Source organism: Leuresthes tenuis, unplaced genomic scaffold, assembly GCF_036924035.1.
Source record: "Leuresthes tenuis unplaced genomic scaffold, fLeuTen1.0.hap1 SCAF_4, whole genome shotgun sequence".
Taxonomy (NCBI): Eukaryota; Metazoa; Chordata; class Actinopteri; order Atheriniformes; family Atherinopsidae; genus Leuresthes; species Leuresthes tenuis.
The window spans coordinates 1006400-1025869 of NW_027325358.1; the positions used below are offsets into that span (position 1 = coordinate 1006400).

Sequence of the window (19470 nt, forward strand, 5' to 3'; positions counted from 1 at the left end):
AGGCCCCTAACAGCAGAATGGGAGGCAGAGCCTTCAGTTATCAGGCCCCTAAAAGCAGAATGGGAGGCAGAGCCTTCAGTTATCAGGCCCCTAAAAGCAGAATGGGAGGCAGAGCCTTCAGTTATCAGGCCCCTAAAAGCAGAACGGGAGGCAGAGCCTTCAGTTATCAGGCCCCTAAAAGCAGAATGGGAGGCAGAGCCTTCAGTTATCAGGCCCCTAAAAGCAGAACGGGAGGCAGAGCCTTCAGTTATCAGGCCCCTAAAAGCAGAATGGGAGGCAGAGCCTTCAGTTATCAGGCCCCTAAAAGCAGAATGGGAGGCAGAGCCTTCAGTTATCAGGCCCCTAAAAGCAGAATGGGAGGCAGAGCCTTCAGTTATCAGGCCCCTAAAAGCAGAACGGGAGGCAGAGCCTTCAGTTATCAGGCCCCTCTCTGTGGAACCAGCTGCCAGTTTGGCTTCAGGAAGCAGACACCTAACCTAACCCTATAGGGGGAGCTCCCATGATGCACCTCTCCTCCCTCCATGTACAGATGACATCATTGCTGTCATTAACTTGTTGTGATTTAAACTGTTTGAATGAAACTTGGTTTTATTTTTGCTCTAACAGCTGACTGTTTATTTCTGAATCATCTGTAGAATTCTTTATGTCTTAATTCTCCTGTTCAAAGAAAGACAAACAGATGCATCATTTCAGCTTTAATCCACAAAGTGACGTCACAACACAGCGTTAGCGTCAAACTGGCTAAAAAACAATGTGTTAACGTTAAATAAATCTGTAAAGTCAGCAGATCTACGACTTGTCGGTGCCGCTGGGCTGGCTGATCTTTGACAGATCCCCGAATGATACCGTGGCTGAGCCTCGTTTTGCCGGTTTGGCCTGAAAAGAAAAGAAAAAGAACAACAGTGAGATCAGTTTTTCAGTTATTCTTTGAACAAAGCTGTGATGAACACCATCTCAGCTGATGTTTTCACTCTTTGTTATGGTTTGTAAACCTTTCTCATCACCTGTTCAATTAAGTTTTCATTGATTTTCATTTCTAAAGTACGTCACTCCTGAAGTTGGCTCCGCCTCCTCTGCTAAGCCCCGCCCACTCACATCCACCCTGCTGGACGGATGAAGCCAGCTTCTGGTGGAAATGTTCTGCTGTCAGCTGCACTGAGGAGCATGCATCTTCCATCCAGCAGCAGCCTCAGAGGATATAAGAGCCCAGTGGATAAACTATATCTGAGGCTAATGTTCCAGCAGAGTTAACTAAAGACTGTGAATGTGCAGCAAACACTTTTCATCCCACTGTTTTAACAACTTGGTCCAGTTCAACGCTGGACTGAAGGAACTGAGCCACAAAGAGGATCAGTTCCAACTCTCAGAGCCTGAACTTCAGAGCAGGGAAATGGAAGCATCTGAGAAATAACTCCTCATGGTTTATTTACTGATTTATTTCTTCCTTTAGCAGCAGCTAACGCTAACAGCTTAGCTAATGAAATAACTCCTCATGGTTTATTTACTGATTTATTTCTTCCTTTAGCAGCAGCTAACGCTAACAGCTTAGCTAATGCAGAAATAACTCCTCATGGTTTATTTACTGATTTATTTCTTCCTTTAGCAGCAGCTAACGCTAACAGCTTAGCTAATGAAATAACTCCTCATGGTTTATTTACTGATTTATTTCTTCCTTTAGCAGCAGCTAACGCTAACAGCTTAGCTAATGAAATAACTCCTCATGGTTTATTTACTGATTTATTTCTTCCTTTAGCAGCAGCTAACGCTAACAGCTTAGCTAATGAAATAACTCCTCATGGTTTATTTACTGATTTATTTCTTCCTTTAGCAGCAGCTAACGCTAACAGCTTAGCTAATGCAGAAATAACTCCTCATGGTTTATTTACAGATTTATTTCTTCCTTTAGCAGCAGCTAACGCTAACAGCTTAGCTAATGAAATAACTCCTCATGGTTTATTTACTGATTTATTTCTTCCTTTAGCAGCAGCTAACGCTAACAGCTTAGCTAATGAAATAACTCCTCATGGTTTAATTACTGATTTATTTCTTCCTTTAGCAGCAGCTAACGCTAACAGCTTAGCTAATGAAATAACTCCTCAATAGTTTATTTACTGATTTATTTCTTCCTTTAGCAGCAGCTAACGCTAACAGCTTAGCTAATGAAATAACTCCTCATGGTTTATTTACTGATTTATTTCTTCCTTTAGCAGCAGCTAACGCTAACAGCTTAGCTAATGAAATAACTCCTCATGGTTTATTTACTGATTTATTTCTTCCTTTAGCAGCAGCTAACGCTAACAGCTTAGCTAATGAAATAACTCCTCATGGTTTATTTACTGATTTATTTCTTCCTTTAGCAGCAGCTAACGCTAACAGTTTAGCTAATGAAATAACTCCTCATGGTTTATTTACTGATTTATTTCTTCCTTTAGCAGCAGCTAACGCTAACAGCTTAGCTAATGAAATAACTCCTCATGGTTTATTTACTGATTTATTTCTTCCTTTAGCAGCAGCTAACGCTAACAGCTTAGCTAATGAAATAATTCCTCATGGTTTATTTACTGATTTATTTCTTCCTTTAGCAGCAGCTAACGCTAACAGCTTAGCTAATGAAATAATTCCTCATGGTTTATTTACTGATTTATTTCTTCCTTTAGCAGCAGCTAACGCTAACAGCTTAGCTAATGAAGATGACGGACACCAACTTCTAAGGAGTTACTGCTGCTCCTTTCTGAAAGATGAACATTATTGTTCCCACATTACTTTGTTAGCTGAAGCTTTCTACAGTAATTATGTGAATTCTGAGTCAACATTCTTTGTTTTTCTCCATCCGTAAACGTCTGAAAGTTATTTTCTTCCGTATTTTTTCATTTAAAACATTCTCCAGCAGATTAAAGTGCATTTATTCATTTATTCTCACATAAAGGATGTAATGACACGTGTGTTGTTGTTCATTTCAGGCTAATTTGACTGAGTTTTAGCACCTGGTGACGGATAGCTGCTGATAAAGCAGCCTTATAACCCTTATTAGCAGGTGTCAGAGTCTCATATCGGCTCAGATCCAACTCATGTTTCTGTTTTTACTGATTCAGTGATCTGAACTAATGTCCATCTTCACCTCCCGTCCAGCAGGACGTGGACACACCCATAAAACTCGACCTGGGGGTCACGTGCGCTCACCTGTGACTCATGAGGCTTCCAGCCAATCATGTAGAGGATCTCGAAGGTGGCGGGGACGGAGCCATCCTCGCTGCCGTACATCTCTGAAACATTTAAAGCAGAGTCGGCATCAAACAGCAGCTCCTCCAGCAGGTCCAGGATCAGTTTGGGAAGATAAAAAGGCATAATTTGGTGTTTCAGCTTGTTTCTAAGACCGAGGAAGCGCTGTGATGAACGGAGAGAAACTGTCTGGAAAACAGAAGTGGGATAAAGCCTGAAGCAACAGCTGGAGTTTTACTGCTCTGCTCATGGTTCGTTGATAATATCCATCATTTTATGGCTGTTTTGTGGCACTTTGTCATACTTTTGTACAGCTTTTCATCCCAGTTTACAGTGAATCTAACACTTGATGGCAGAAATATACGCTCATGGGGTTTTGGGCTGCAAAACAGACATGGATCATAAATCCTGTTCTGATTGGAGGGTAAAAGTATGTAAACCAGAGTATGGAAGACAAAGAGGGTCATAATTTAGCTTTTTTAGGTTGATCCACGAGCGTATTTTACACAATTTGTGGCTTTAAAAGTGCTGTTTTATGATGAATTGCATTAAATTAGAGGTGAACTTTGTCCCTTTCTGCCTTCCACAGACTTGAACTGCAGGTGCCAATAAATTCCTCTTATGTAGCAGAAATAGCTACATATAGGTCTCAGGATCCTGAGATAAATGATGAACATCTTCCACAGAGTAAGCCACATCAGCTGTGTCCAGCAGCTCCTCTTTAGCAGCTCACCTTTATAAATGGCAGCTGCAGCTAAGATGGTGTCTCTGTGCAGCAGCGACCTTCTGTTCCAGGCACAGTTACTCTCACCCATACCTGCAGAGTCAACACATCCATTAAAGGCCTCACACACATCCCAGCAGTCCACTGAAGATCTGAAGCTGTTGTTCTAAAGCTTAACTGATGAGGAGCACCAACAGCACCGAGTCTTTAGTAAAACTGAAGCCCTCCTGGACTGGAAACAAGTTCATACTCGTTATAACTCCTTTACCTTTTTCTCCCCATGTTTATTGCTTTCTTAACATCTCTCAGGGTCATTACATTTATTTAATCCATGAATATAATGAATAAAGCAGCTCGTACCTTGCAGATCAGTCATGACCTCCATGACTCCTGGATAATTCACCTGAACATCATCGATGTCCTGAAACAGAGACGACACTCTGTTACCGTCTCATCTTGTTGTTTTGCAAGTGGGTTCTGGTTCTGACCCGGGGCCTCCTCCCAGGAGGCATCCTAACCAGAGGAACCACCTCAGCTGACTCCTTTCTATGTGGAGGAGCAGCAGCTCTACTCCGAGCTCCTCCCCCTGATGGTGGAGCTCCTCCCCCCGGATGGTGGAGCTCCTCCCCCTATCTCTAAGGCTGAGCCCCGCCCCCCTCTGAAGGAACTCATTTCAGCCGCTTGTATCCAGGACCTCCTTCTTTGGGTCAGAACCCAGATCTGTGAGCTCAGGTGAGGGTTGGAGCAGAGATGATCCCCACCCTCCTGAGGACATTAGTCTCCTGTGGCCAATTTGTCTCAGAGGTCGGGTCAGACAGAGTGATTCGAAGACCTCGATGGAGCGGCACCAGCTGAAGGAAGTCACCTCATCCGGAAGAGAAACGTGAATCATTGAGCTGAACAGCCAATCAGAACAATCCTTCTCACTGACAGAGTGAGTCAACGCAGTCCAAAAAAGCTGGAAATTACATCCCAAAAAGACCAGAACGACAGATGTTTACCAATGATCCAGATGTTCCTGAAAACCCAGTCAGCTGGTTTCATAAGGACCTTCCACTAAAACCTGGGAACCATCAGCCAACCTTCCAGTTCAGCCTTGTGATTCCCATCAGTTCAGCTGTAAGAGTGACTCAGCTGTCTGTGGCAGAGCCCTAAAGTCCTCAGGAGAAGCCGCTCCGTCCTCGGTTCTTATCTTTCTCCTCTTTGCTGCTTTTGACACGATTAATGGAGACTTTCTGCATTTGTTGCGATCTCCAGGTTTGAATCATACGTCACTGGGAGTTCTGTCTCTCTATTTCCTCTCTACTGGGGTTCCCCAAGGCTCGGTACTGGGACCCCTTCACTTTTTAGATATACACCACTTCACTGGTCATCCACTTGCATGGATTCTTGTATCAGTGCTGAACTTTACCTTCATTCCCACCAGATGACCCCAGAATCTCAGCAGGAATCTCAGCTCATGTGTCAGAGATATCAACATCGGAAGGAACGAAGGATTACCGGCTGCCTGAATCAGATCCAGTCCCTGATGCTGCCTGCAGAGAGACTTCTGGAGGCAGACTCAGTCCAGACTGTTCTCATTGGTGGTTCCATGATGGTGGAAGCTGCTTCCAGCTGCCGTCAGAGCAGAGCTCTGAGGAACACCTCCTCAAACTAAGAGCCTTAGAGAACAGCTTACCACGGTGAGCATGGTGAAGCCGGCCTGGCCCAGCAGGTTTCCCAGGTCTGTGACGGCGGTGTAGGGGGACACGTGGGGGGAGAATCCTCCCTCCCGCTCCGTCTCAGCCAGCTGGAGGGAGCATCGCAGCTCGTAGAGGGTTTCCCCGCCCACCATGGCCCCGATGAACACCCCGTCTGGCTTCAGCACCTGGTGGATCTGAGAGGACGAGACGGTCTGAGAACACTTCAAACAGTCCGGCATTAGAAGGTGAGACGCTGCCTTCCACTCACCTGTTTCAGAGCTCCAGGAAGGTCGTTGATCCAGTGAAGACTGAAAGAACAACAGCAAGAGAAAAGCTAGAAAAGCTGGAGCTAAAATGCTTTAATGAGGTTGTTCTGCAGCTCAGATGAGTCTGGATCAGACAAAGATTTGGACTCTTTAAGATCTACTTTCACAAAGAGAAAAACACACCACAGTGTGGCCGACTCACGTCAGGCTGCTCACCACCAGGTCAAAGGTGTTTTCTTTAAAGGGCAGAAACTCCTCATCAGCCAGAAGGCGGTGAGTCGGGATCTCACTCAGTCTGCTGTGTTTCTGAGGATCAGAGCCAGAAAACATCCAGAAAAATATCCGTTTATGTCAAGATGAGCAACAAGAGAGGATGGAATGAATTTAAAAGGTATTTTCACTTTGACTTTGGTTTCATTTCAGTTTGAATCCAACATATTATTATATTATATGTTATATTTTATTATCATTATGGATCAGAACTCACCAGAGTCTGCTGGGAAATATCTGTCAGGAACAACCGCTCCACCACATCCTGATAAACCAAACAACATTTATCTGGAATCACACTTAAAAATGACAGAAATACAACATGCATGAAACTAAACGAGTTTGTAATGCTCCTTTATGTCGAGTCATCCGTCATCTCCTCAAACTGATCTCTGAGGCTGAAGCTTTAAGCTTTCAGGTGACTCTCTGCTTATCGTTTCTCCCTGAGCAGGTGACCAAAGCTCAGTTTACCTTACTGAGATGTTCTGCGATGTGACTTTTTCCACCACCGATGTCCAGAGCCAGAGGAAACGTCCTGAAGAAGAAGAAGAAGAAGAAGAAGAAGCAGGCTGTTCAGGCCACTCATCCTGACCCTCCAGCTTATTCTCAGCTGCACTTCACAGACTGAACTCTGCTTCAACAAGAGAAAGTGAACAAGCAGAATTTACCTGGTGATGTCATAAACCCGATCAGCCACTCGACTGCCGACCTGCAAACCAGCAGAAAGTGACTTTAAAGGTGTGACAGTGAATAACTGAGCTGTTCCCCTGCTGTAAAGTCAAAGTTTCCACCTGAATAATAAAAACCAAAGAGCACTTTGGGTTTGTTCTCGTCCTGATTTAAAGGGAACTTTTACAGAGAAATGATCCACTTCCTGTTTGTGGCCGTAAAAGGTTCACGCTGCAGCAGTTCAAATGTCTTTTTGTGATGTCAGTTAACACGAAACCTTACAAAGAGCCAGAAAATGTCTGAAACAAAGAGGCGAGAGAAAGAGACGCTGAGCGGGAAATGATGCACTTTAAAGGACGACTGAAGCACCTGAGAACGGCGGCAAAACAAGTAAAACGTCCAGGAATCACAGGAAAAAGGAACTAAACAGAAAACGCTGCAGCTGCAACACACAATGAGCACAGATCAGGGGCCCGGGGGCCCTTATGTCACTCCTGTGCCTCTCACCTCGTCCCTCAGGTAGTCGTACTGGTGGGCGTCCTGCAGGGACGCCGCCCAGTTCTTCTGCCTCTTCTTCATGTCCCTGTTGAACACATTCATGGTGCCCCTGCTGGACGCTGACAGACCCCTGTGGGGGGGGCAGCTCAGCCCAGCCGGGAGTCTGCAGGAAGCGGCAGGGAGGGAGCCGGCAGGCTGCAGCCGGCGCAGGACCCTCTGACACAGTCTGCTGCTCATGCTTTCAAACAGAAACACTCCAACATGTCTGCATTGTGCAACGCTTCCTGCGCTCTGAGTGACCTTAAAGGGGGGGGAAAAAAGCGTGGAGGTGGATTCTGAAGGGTGTGGAGCTGGATCTCAGCCCCAGAAATCAGTTAAAGCTTCACCTGCTTCAGCTGATCATGATAAAAGCATCTCTGATTAATCTGATGATACATTTCCTCCATTGATCGATTCATTCTTACACTAAAAATATCAGAAAATACTAAAAAAAAACATTTTTACGTCTGAGACTGAAGCGATGCCTTCAGATATCTGATTTTATGCAACTTATCACGTGAAAGCAGAAAATGTTTCACACATTTACTCCATACACATCAGTATTTAACATTTTATATAAATTAGAGCTTATAGCTCAGTCTGAGGTAATTTTAAACCCCAAAAATGAGAAGTTTATATAAAATATAGTTTCTGTTTCTGCTGATTTACACATTTACTGTAAAAACAGAAGCTGGGACGGACAAAAGCTCCGGAAAGCTTCAGTAAACCTGTTTGATCACAGCTAGAAACACGGATATAGATCCATGTGTTCGAGGTTAGCTTACCTTAGCTCAACGGTTGCGCGTTTCTCACAGTTTGTCCCACTCCGGCCGCCTTCGGGGAAGGAAGACCGATGGGTCACAGCAGAGTTGCATGCTGGGAAAACACGTGTGTGCGCGGCTCTGTGAAGTGAAGATAGTTTTATTTTTAACACCGTTTCAGCGCGTTTTTAACCGGCTTCAGAGTGACTTTTCACCGCCGAACAGACTCGGTGTTTTTGGGCTTTTTGTTCCATGTCCGCGCGGGGCGGAGGGTTCTGAAGCCGAGGCCCATCCCGGGGTTCTGGTTCTGCAGGTGGGTGAATGTCGGTGTTTCACAGCAGCAGCAGCAGCTCCGGAACCAGAGCTTTTAACCCGTTTTATTCCAGCTCAGAGGCGCAGAACTCAGCTCGTTTCCAGCGTCACAAACTGTCCGGATGCAGAAGTAAACAGAAGCTTTTTAAAGAAGAATTTAGTTGAAGTTTGTCCAACTTAATGTGACTCAGATTTACTCTGAACTGATAGGATGATAGGAAATAAGAATTCAATAAGTACAGAAAGTAAAATGCTACATCATTCAGATGGTGAGGCATCCTCCTCCAAACCAAACCCTGTGTGTTTTATCTCATATTTAACCCAAAATGCTCCGGATCACAGCCTCAGAGGACAGAAAGTCCTTTATCTCCATGCTTTATTCTTCTTTGCCAGGTCTCATGAAATTCGGCTGTCGGATCTTTTCTTTAATTAGACATTTTTCACAATAATTGTTGGTTCTGGGTGAGTTTCTTTGTGTGACATATAAAAGGTTGGACAGAAAGTCGTCATTTTTACTGGATAAAGGTTCATCAGGCTGTGTTTTCCTCACATTTCTTCCTTCTTTACTCAGCAGCTGAGGCTGGGATTTTTCCACCATGTCGTCCAACAAGGACCAGGATGAGCGGTTCCTCCGGGTCCAGAAGGACCCCAGGTTCTGGGAGATGCCCGAGAAAGAACGAAAAATCAAGATCGACAAGCGCTTCCAGTCCATGTTTCACGACAAGCGCTTCAAGGAGAAATACACGGTGGACAAGCGAGGCCGACCCATCAACCACAGCTCCACAGAGGACCTGAAGCGCTTCTACAAAGTGTCCGAGTCCGAGTCCGAGGAGGAGGAGGAGGAGGCGGCGCCGGAGAGCAGCGAGGCGGCGCAGAGGAAGAAGAAGAAAGGAAAGACCGGCGGTAAAGCTGCAGGAAAGCAGCCTGAACCAGGAGTCCGAGTTACTGAAGAAGGTGAGAAGGTGTCGTCCTGAAGGATTTATTTCAGCTTCACAAACAGTTCAGGTGCTTTTCCACATTTAGCCACATTATCACAGCCTGACTGATGGGGTGCAAACCTGCTGACTCAGCCTCCTCTGTCAGACTCACAGCTCCATCCATCCTCAGGAGGAAGCTCCGGGCTCCATGTTCTGGTGTCTTATTGGAGGTTTGAGTCGATGAGGCTCTTCTGTTTTATGGTCTTTGGGTTTTATAAAGAAAAGACTTAATAAGATGCTAACAGCGAGGTAATAACATGTAAATAAGGAGGTAACAGCGAGGTAATAACATGTAAATAAGGAGGTAACAGCGAGGTAATAAGATGTAAATAAGGAGGTAACAGCGAGGTAATAACATGTAAATAAGGAGGTAACAGCGAGGTAATAACATGTAAATAAGGAGGTAACAGCGAGGTAATAAGATGGAAATAAGGAGGTAACAGCGAGGTAATAACATGTAAATAAGGAGGTAACAGCGAGGTAATAAGATGTAAATAAGGAGGTAACAGCGAGGTAATAACATGTAAATAAGGAGGTAACAGCGAGGTAATAACATGGAAATAAGGAGGTAACAGCGAGGTAATAACATGGAAATAAGGAGGTAACAGCGAGGTAATAACATGGAAATAAGGAGGTAACAGCGAGGTAATAAGATGTAAATAAGGAGGTAACAGCGAGGTAATAACATGGAAATAAGGAGGTAACAGCGAGGTAATAACATGGAAATAAGGAGGTAACAGTGAGGTAATAAGATGTAAATAAGGAGGTAACAGCGAGGTAATAACATGTAAATAAAGGGGTAACAGCGAGGTAATAACATGTAAATAAGGAGGTAACAGTGAGGTAATAAGATGGAAATAAGGAGGTAACAGCGAGGTAATAACATGTAAATAAGGAGGTAACAGTGTGGTAATAACATGTAAATAAGGAGGTAACAGCGAGGTAATAACATGTAAATAAGGAGGTAACAGCGAGGTAATAACATGGAAATAAGGAGGTAACAGCGAGATAATAACATGTAAATAAAGGGGTAACAGCGAAGTAATAACATGTAAATAAGGAGGTAACAGTGTGGTAATAAGATGTAAATAAGGAGGTAACAGCGAGGTAATAAGATGTAAATAAGGAGGTAACAGCGAGGTAATAAGATGTAAATAAGGAGGTAACAGTGAGGTAATAAGATGGAAATAAGGAGGTAACAGCGAGGTAATAAGATGTAAATAAAGGGGTAACAGCGAGGTAATAACATGTAAATAAGGAGGTAACAGTGAGGTAATAAGATGGAAATAAGGAGGTAACAGCGAGGTAATAAGATGTAAATAAAGGGGTAACAGCGAGGTAATAAGATGGAAATAAGGAGGTAACAGTGTGGTAATAAGATGGAAATAAGGAGGTAACAGCGAGATAATAACATGTAAATAAAGGGGTAACAGCGAGGTAATAACATGTAAATAAGGAGGTAACAGCGAGGTAGTAAGATGGAAATAAGGAGGTAACAGCGAGGTAATAACATGTAAATAAGGAGGTAACAGCGAGGTAATAACATGTAAATAAGGAGGTAACGGCGAGGTAATAACATGGAAATAAGGAGGTAACAGCGAGGTAATAACATGGAAATAAGGAGGTAACAGCGAGATAATAACATGTAAATAAAGGGGTAACAGCGAGGTAATAACATGTAAATAAGGAGGTAACAGCGAGGTAATAAGATGTAAATAAGGAGGTAACAGCGAGGTAATAAGATGGAAATAAGGAGGTAACAGCGAGGTAATAAGATGTAAATAAAGGGGTAACAGCAAGGTAATAAGATGGAAATAAGGAGGTAACAGTGTGGTAATAAGATGGAAATAAGGAGGTAACATCGAGGTAATAACATGGAAATAAGGAGGTAACAGCGAGATAATAACATGTAAATAAAGGGGTAACAGTGAGGTAATAAGATGTAAATAAGGAGGTAACAGCGAGGTAATAACATGTAAATAAGGAGGTAACAGCGAGATAATAAGATGTAAATAAGGAGGTAACAGCGAGATAATAACATGTAAATAAAGGGGTAACAGCGAGGTAATAACATGTAAATAAGGAGGTAACAGCGAGGTAATAAGATGTAAATAAGGAGGTAACGGCGAGGTAATAAGATGTAAATAAGGAGGTAACAGTGTGGTAATAACATGTAAATAAGGAGGTAACAGTGTGGTAATAAGATGTAAATAAGGAGGTAACAGCGAGGTAATAAGATGTAAATAAGGAGGTAACAGCGAGGTAATAAGATGTAAATAAGGAGGTAACAGTGAGGTAATAACATGGAAATAAGGAGGTAACAGTGTGGTAATAACATGTAAATAAGGAGGTAACAGTGTGGTAATAACATGTAAATAAGGAGGTAACAGTGTGGTAATAAGATGTAAATAAGGAGGTAACAGCGAGATAATAACATGTAAATAAAGGGGTAACAGCGAGGTAATAACATGTAAATAAGGAGGTAACGGCGAGGTAATAACATGTAAATAAGGAGGTAACAGTGTGGTAATAAGATGTAAATAAGGAGGTAACAGCGAGGTAATAACATGGAAATAAGGAGGTAACAGTGTGGTAATAACATGTAAATAAGGAGGTAACAGTGTGGTAATAACATGTAAATAAGGAGGTAACAGTGTGGTAATAACATGTAAATAAGGGGTAACAGTGAGGTAATAAGATGTAAATAAGGAGGTAACAGCGAGATAATAACATGTAAATAAAGGGGTAACAGCGAGGTAATAACATGTAAATAAGGAGGTAACGGCGAGGTAATAACATGTAAATAAGGAGGTAACAGTGTGGTAATAACATGTAAATAAGGAGGTAACAGTGTGGTAATAAGATGTAAATAAGGAGGTAACAGCGAGGTAATAACATGGAAATAAGGAGGTAACAGTGTGGTAATAACATGTAAATAAGGAGGTAACAGTGTGGTAATAAGATGTAAATAAGGAGGTAACAGCGAGGTAATAAGATGTAAATAAGGAGGTAACAGCGAGGTAATAAGATGTAAATAAGGAGGTAACAGCGAGGTAATAAGATGGAAATAAGGAGGTAACAGCGAGGTAATAACATGGAAATAAGGAGGTAACAGCGAGGTAATAACATGGAAATAAGGAGGTAACAGCGAGGTAATAAGATGGAAATAAGGAGGTAACAGCGAGGTAATAACATGGAAATAAGGAGGTAACAGCGAGGTAATAAGATGGAAATAAGGAGGTAATAACATGTAAGTACAGAGTAATAACAGCCCGGTGAGACCAGTGGCTCCATCACAGGGACGGACCCAGGAGCAGTGAAGGGAAACTCAACCTACCTCAGAACCGGTAATCAACATGTTGGATTGACCCAGCAGGGCGGCTTTGTTGGCGCTGGTTCTTGGTGTTTGGACCTTTAAACAGAACACTTTGACAGAGAGGCTGCAGCAGCTGTAATGGACCAGATGTTCAGAGCCTTAAAAGCCTTTTTAAAGAATGAAATGAAGTAAAAACTTTCCACGTCCGTCCGTGTTGGGTCAGAACCCAGAATCCCTCAGTCATCCTTCAGGTTAGGATGAGCTCTGCCCGGTGGTTTTAATGTTGTGGCTGATGTTCTCCTCAGGTGATGAAGATGATGACAGCGTCTCAGGAGGCTCTGAGGAAGAGGAGGAGAGCGACCCGGCGAGCGGCTCTGAGGAAGAGGAGTCCGGTCTGGACTCTGGAGACGACAGCGAGCCGGATCCGGCTCGAGGGAAGGGGAACGTAGAGACCAGCTCAGACGAAGACGATGAAGACGAGGTGGAGGCCATCCTGAGGAAGGAGGAAGAGGAGATCGAACACGACTGGGGCGAGATGTGCAAGGACGCTCCCCGCAGCGAGCAGGTGAGGCGCCGCCCGATTGGAGCAGGCGGAGACGCTCGCCACGGGTTTAACCGTGTCTGTGTCCTCAGGTCACGACCCGGCTGGCCGTCTGCAACATGGACTGGGACCGCATGAAGGCCAAAGACCTGCTGGTTCTGTTCAGCTCCTTCGTGCCTAAAGGAGGAGCGGCGCTGTCCGTGAAGGTAAAGCCGCTCTGATGGTTTCTGCTTGACCCGGGTCAGAACTGATGAGTGCGTTACTATGGCAACAGCCTGAGAAGATCAGGTGATCAGCATCAGATCAGCTGTGACTCCGTTTCAACACGACGAACGGAACCACGCCGCGCTCGTGTGATTCAGACGTTTTTATTGGTTCTGAGCCTCTAACACAGGGACCGCCTCCTCTGCAGGTCAGAGGTCACACATTAGAGCTGTGACCCCCCCAGGTGGGCCTGAGACTTGTTCAGGTGTTCTGGTTCCAGATGCTGACTCATTAAACGACTCGTGTGTTGGATCCAGAACGGGATGAAAATAAAATCCCAAACAGAACCTTTGTCAGACGCGTGTTGGGCTGCCTGGTTCTGTTGGACCAGAGGTCCGCTGCAGCAGAGTAAAACGACCCCCCCCCCCCCTCCAGCTCTCACCTGTACAGGTGTCCAACTTCCTGCTCGGCAGCACCTGGGTCCAAGGTGTTGATCCTGTGGATAAACCCGGCTGTTCCACCGTATAAATGTCCAGCAGGTCTTTAATCTGTAAGCTCCTCCCACCGCCCCCCCTCTGTCATACGGACACGCCGACAGTGAACCCTCTGAGGTTACCTGCTCTGCAGCAGGCGGTCTGTAGCCCCCCCCCCCTGTAAAGAAAGCAGCTTCCCCTGCAGGGTCACATGATCAGGGCTGAACGCTGATGAGCATTAGAGTCAGAGGGCAGCTAACACTTATTGTTGCTGTGACTGTGAGCGCACGTCATCAGCGCACGTCAGCAGCGCACGTCAGCAGCGCACGGCAGCAGCGCACGTCAGCAGCGCACGTCAGCAGCGCACGGCAGCAGCGCACGGCAGCAGTTAAATGGCCTTAAACAAGCAAACGTGCATTTGTTCATTTCTGCGTTCGGTTTTCTGTGGAGTAACAGCAATGCATGCTGGGTATTGTGGTCCAGATTTACCCGTCAGAGTTTGGGAAGGAGAGGCTGAAGGTGGAGGAGACCCAGGGCCCGCCGGAGCTGAAGGCACTGCCCGACGACTCTGAGGATGACACGGAGGAGGAGAGGTAACCACACGATGGGGGGGCCAGAGAATAGATAAAAGCTTTGACCTTTGACCTTTACCTGAACTCGCAGACATGTGGCTCCTGCCTGAATCTTTCAGGTTCAGGTGTGTTTGACCTGCTCCAGAAGCAGAAACATTTTACCATAATGATGCAGGTGTGGCCCCTCCTCCTTGCAGCGTTTACAGGGAGAAGATGCGCGACTACCAGTTCAAACGCCTCAAGTACTTCTACGCCGTGGTGGAGTGCGACTCGGTGGACACGGCCGCCAAGCTCTACGAGGAGTGCGACGGCTACGAGTACGAGAGCAGCTGCTCCGTCCTGGACCTCCGGTACGATGGTGGAAGGGTAGCAAGAAGCCGAAGGTTCCAGCCTTTCAGACTTTAAATCTGTGTTTGAACCCAACAGGTTCGTTCCTGACGACGTGGCGTTTGACGAGGAGCCCAAAGACGTGGCGACGGACGTCAACCTGTCGGCGTACACGCCCAAGCTGTTCACCTCGTCTGCTGCCGCCACCTCCAAGGTGGGAAGTGGATGATTATTATTATTATTATTATTATTATTGTTATTGTTATTATTATTATTATTATTGTTATTATTATTACTATTATTGTTATTATTATTATTATTATTATTATTATTATTATTATTGTTATTATTATTATTGTTATTATTATTATTATTATTATTATTATTATTATTATTGTTATTATTATTATTATTATTATTATTATTGTTATTATTATTGTTATTATTATTATTATTATTATTATTGTTATTATTATTATTATTATTGTTATTATTATTATTATTATTATTATTGTTATTATTATTATTATTATTATTATTATTATTGTTATTATTATTGTTATTATTATTATTATTATTGTTATTATTATTATTATTATTATTATTATTATTGTTATTATTATTGTTATTATTATTATTATTAGGCTCATTATATCACGCTGCCGGGGCCCAGCGGGCCGGGGGCAGAGCGGGAAGCGGGCCGGGGGGAGAGCGGGAGGCGGGCAGGAGCCCAGCGGGCCGGGGGCAGAGCGGGAGGCGGGCCGGAGGACTGATGCTGGGCATCTGGAACATTTTAATTTTGTAGTAGATTGATTATAAATGTGTCGTTACAGTTTAATTACAGGGGAATATATTTATATTTCAGTGTCTCAGACATTATTTTAAGCTTTAATCGAGGCGTCCAGCAGAGTTTCTGTTCTTTGATCCATTTCTAATAATAATCTGTTTCAGCATCATTTAACTTTATCAAAATGAGCTTCAGCACAACCAAATACCACGAATTTACTTTCATTTAGAGGTAATTAATCCACCACAAGCTGCTGACCGTCTCAGCATCAAACTGCTTCTCACTGAGCTCCAGCTGAGCCCCCCCCCCGACCTCTGACCTCGGGCCAGTCCCTGGTGGGGGGAGCAGCTTTCAGGGAGGTGGAGGCGGAGGAGGAGACCCTGCTGCTCCACCTCTGATGCGTTTGTGTTGAACCAATCAGGTGCAGCTGACCTGGGATGAGACGGACCATGATCGCGTGGCGGCGCTGAACAGGAAGTTCAACAAACAGGAGCTGCTGGACATGGACTTTAAAGCCTACCTGGCCTCCTCCAGTGAGGAGGAGGAGGAGGAGCAGGGGGGTGGAGCAGAGGTCCAGGCAGCAGAAGGTGAGAAATCCTTTTACTTTCTGCCGCTGTGAGATGACGGAGCAGCGCTCAGGTGTTCTGTGTTTGCTCCCGACAGAAGAACCTGAGGAGGAAGAGAAGAAGAAGAAGAAGAAGAGCGAGGAGCAGATCTCAAAGTACAGAGAGCTGCTGAGAGGCATCCAGGACAAAGAGAAGAAGCTGCAGGAGGACAAGGACATGGAGATGGAGATCACCTGGGTGCCAGGTTTGATCCTTTAGCTTCTGACCCAATCGCAGCTGTGATTGTTTTTTAAATCCAAAGTAAAGGTTTGGAAATGTGCTTTAAAGTCAGATTCTTTTGGGTTTCATGGATTTGTCTGGATCTGCGACCTGATGAGCGTCCAGCTCAGAATTAAAAGGAAAGCTTTCAGTTTTCTGCAGGTCGGACCCCTCCACAGGCTCCCAGAGTCATTCAGGAGACTTTTCCAGCTTTTAGTCGTTCAGAACTAAACACAGGACTCCTTTTTCTGTAGTTTATATATATTATATACAGAAATATTCTACATTTTGTCCTGCTGCAGGTCTGAAGGAGGCGACGGAGCAGCTGGTGAAGAAGAAGCTGGAGGGCAAAGACGAGCTGACGCCCTGGGAGGGGTATCTGCAGAAGAAGAAGGAGAAGAAGAAGCAGAAGAAGAGTGGAAGGAAGCAGGTGAGCCTCCGGGTTTCTGCTTTTATCAGATTCAGTAAAGGTCCACAGCTTTACATAATTAACTAAATGACTTCCTATTCTTCACTTTATCTGCTGAACTAAATAAATACTCACATATTTTCATATTTTCTTTCTAGTCTTATCATTTCAGTGAAGCACAGCTCCTCCCCCACTTCTCTAACTACGGTGTCCCACAGGGTTCAGTTTTATTGCTCCTGTTATATTCCTCTTTAAGGACATATCCTGACGTTCAGCTGCATTTCTCTTTAAGATGTTTCTCACTCTGTTAAAAGTTGGATGTCTGACAGAATTATATTATATACTTCCTATTCTTCACTTTATCTGCTGAACTAAATAAATACTGACCAGCTGCTGCTGCTGATGATGTTTCTTCTGTCAGGGAACCGATGATGAAGAGCTCAGCGACGACGAGCTTCCTCCCGACGTCGACCTCAGCGATCCGTTCTTTGCGGAGGAGCTCGCAGCGGCAGGTGAGCAGCAGAAGCTCCGCCTGCTGGTGGTGTTCGGTGTAACCTGAGCAGTGCGTCCTGCTGAGGGAACACCGATGTGTTACTAGTTTTAGATCCACAGCGTCTCAGACATCTCGAGGACACATGATGCAGAACAGGACAAGAATTCCATCATTTTTCACTCGCTTCGGTGTCATCTGCTGTGTTTCAGACCTGAAGAAGAAAGGCAAGAAGAAGAAGCAACGGGAAGAGAAGGAGCGAACAGCTGAAGAAGAAGAGGAGCTGGAGAAACAAAAGGTCAGAAACGAGTTCCAGCTGAGTTCCTCCCACCGTTAGACACAGCTGTAGCATCTGAACCCGTCTGTTTGTTCAGGCTCAGATGGTTCTGCTGATGGAGGACGACGCTGATGAAGCCAAACACAAACACTTCAACTACGACAAGATCGTGGAGCAGCAGAATCTGAGCAAGAAGAAGAGGAAGAAGCTGCTGAAGAAGGGCGAGGAGCAGCTTCAGGACGACGGCTTCCAGGTGAGACCTCAGAGGTTCTGATGAGTTCTGCTCATAACCTGAAAACAGTCCAAACATTCAGGTTTATTCTGTCTGAGAACAGAGGCTGGAGCTCAGAGAAACTTTCTGTTTCCTTTGTACCGGCTTGATTTGATGGAGGAAACTGGAGAAAACAACAAGGAGCAAAATCAGAGAAAAAGAGGAAAAAGAGTCTAAAGTTTGGGAGCATTTCAAAGAAAAGAGAAAATACTGAACAGTGTGACCATTATAAAAACCAGTTAGCTTAGCACAATAGCACAACGTCAATGCTATTAGAAGAAAGCAGCTAGTTCACAGAGCGGAACAAACACAAGAGAACATTTCATGTTAGCATTTTAATGGAAATCAGTTGACTTGTTAGCTGAGAAGGAAGCTAGCAGAGAACAGAGGGAAGCTAGCAGAGAACAGAGGGAAGCTAGCAGAGAACAGAAGGAAGCTAGCAGAGAACAGAGGGAAGCTAGCAGAGAGCAGAGGGAAGCTAGCGGAGAGTAGAGGGAAGCTAGCGGAGAGCAGAGGGAAGCTAGCAGAGAACAGAGGGAAGCTAGCAGAGAACAGAAGGAAGCTAGCAGAGAACAGAGGGAAGCTAGCAGAGAGCAGAGGGAAGCTAGCGGAGAGTAGAGGGAAGCTAGCGGAGAGCAGAGGGAAGCTAGCAGAGAACAGAGGGAAGCTAGCAGAGAACAGAAGAAAGCTAGCAGAGAACAGAAGGAAGCTAGCGGAGAGCAGAGGGAAGCTAGCAGAGAGCAGAGGGAAGCTAGCGGAGAACAGAAGGAAGCTAGCAGAGAACAGAGGGAAGCTAGCAGAGAACAGAAGGAAGCTAGCAGAGAACAGAAGGAAGCTAGCGGAGAGCAGAGGGAAGCTAGCGGAGAACAGAGGGAAGCTAGCAGAGAACAGAAGGAAGCTAGCGGAGAGCAGAGGGAAGCTAGCAGAGAACAGAAGGAAGCTAGCGGAGAGCAGAGGGAAGCTAGCATAGAGCTGATGGAAGCTGGCTAAATAATTGTCTGCTGCAGCTGTAGTTTCACATCAGCGTTTAAGAAACCTTTGACCTGAATCAGACGTGTGGTTCTGGTGTTTTTAAATGAGTTTCTGCTGTTTGACTCTGAACACTCAACATCTGGAGTTATCCCTCAAATGTTTGATTCTGTAACAAACCCGTCTGTGTCCAGGTGGACGTGGAAGACCCTCGTTTCCAGGCCATGTTCACCTCTCACCTGTTCAACCTGGACCCGTCCCACCCCAGCTACAAGAAGACCAAAGCCACGCAGAGCATCCTGGCAGAGAAGCTGCGGCGCCGAGAGCAGGGGCAGCGCCAGGTGGAGGTCACGCTCAGAGAGGAGCCCGCCGCCGCCGCCGCAGGAAATGACTCCGACGCTCCGACGGCCAAGAAAGCGATGGACCCGAGTCTGTCGCTGCTGGTCAAATCCATCAAAAGCAAAACGGAGCAGTTTCAGGCTCGGAAGAAGCAGAAGCTGCTGTAGGTCCGGCTGACGGAGCCCAAAACATTCGTCAGGCGGGTCTCAGCCGAGGACACGGGACCTACTTCCTGTTGAAGTGTTCAGAGTAAA

The 19470-nt window shown here is 45.1% G+C and overlaps 2 protein-coding genes across 3 annotated transcripts; one reads left to right on the top strand and one right to left on the bottom strand.

Moving 5' to 3' along the window:
- Positions 1 to 682: 682 nt before the first annotated feature.
- Positions 683 to 8262, bottom strand: ndufaf5 (NADH:ubiquinone oxidoreductase complex assembly factor 5). The gene is made up of 12 exons (XM_072384052.1): positions 8153 to 8262; positions 7338 to 7566; positions 6830 to 6870; positions 6633 to 6696; positions 6379 to 6426; positions 6094 to 6197; positions 5894 to 5933; positions 5622 to 5819; positions 4304 to 4364; positions 3953 to 4036; positions 3181 to 3263; positions 683 to 876 (listed from the first exon to the last, which is right to left on the bottom strand). Exons 2-12 carry the CDS (start codon positions 7563 to 7565, stop codon positions 790 to 792), a joined length of 1038 nt encoding a protein of 345 aa, XP_072240153.1. The 5' UTR covers position 7566; positions 8153 to 8262; the 3' UTR covers positions 683 to 789.
- esf1 (ESF1, nucleolar pre-rRNA processing protein, homolog (S. cerevisiae)) lies at positions 8235 to 19460 on the top strand. Of its 2 annotated transcripts, none has more exons than XM_072384038.1 (14): positions 8235 to 8441; positions 9012 to 9394; positions 13039 to 13298; positions 13367 to 13480; positions 14435 to 14544; positions 14721 to 14873; positions 14950 to 15064; positions 16059 to 16224; positions 16301 to 16447; positions 16764 to 16891; positions 17292 to 17382; positions 17573 to 17658; positions 17735 to 17890; positions 19072 to 19460. In XM_072384038.1, exons 2-14 carry the CDS (start codon positions 9037 to 9039, stop codon positions 19381 to 19383), a joined length of 2196 nt encoding a protein of 731 aa, XP_072240139.1. In that variant the 5' UTR covers positions 8235 to 8441; positions 9012 to 9036; the 3' UTR covers positions 19384 to 19460. The 2 variants fall into 2 exon arrangements, with proteins under 2 accessions (XP_072240139.1, XP_072240138.1); XM_072384037.1 differs by having other exon boundaries at positions 9015 to 9394.
- The last annotated feature ends 10 nt before the right edge of the window (positions 19461 to 19470 follow it).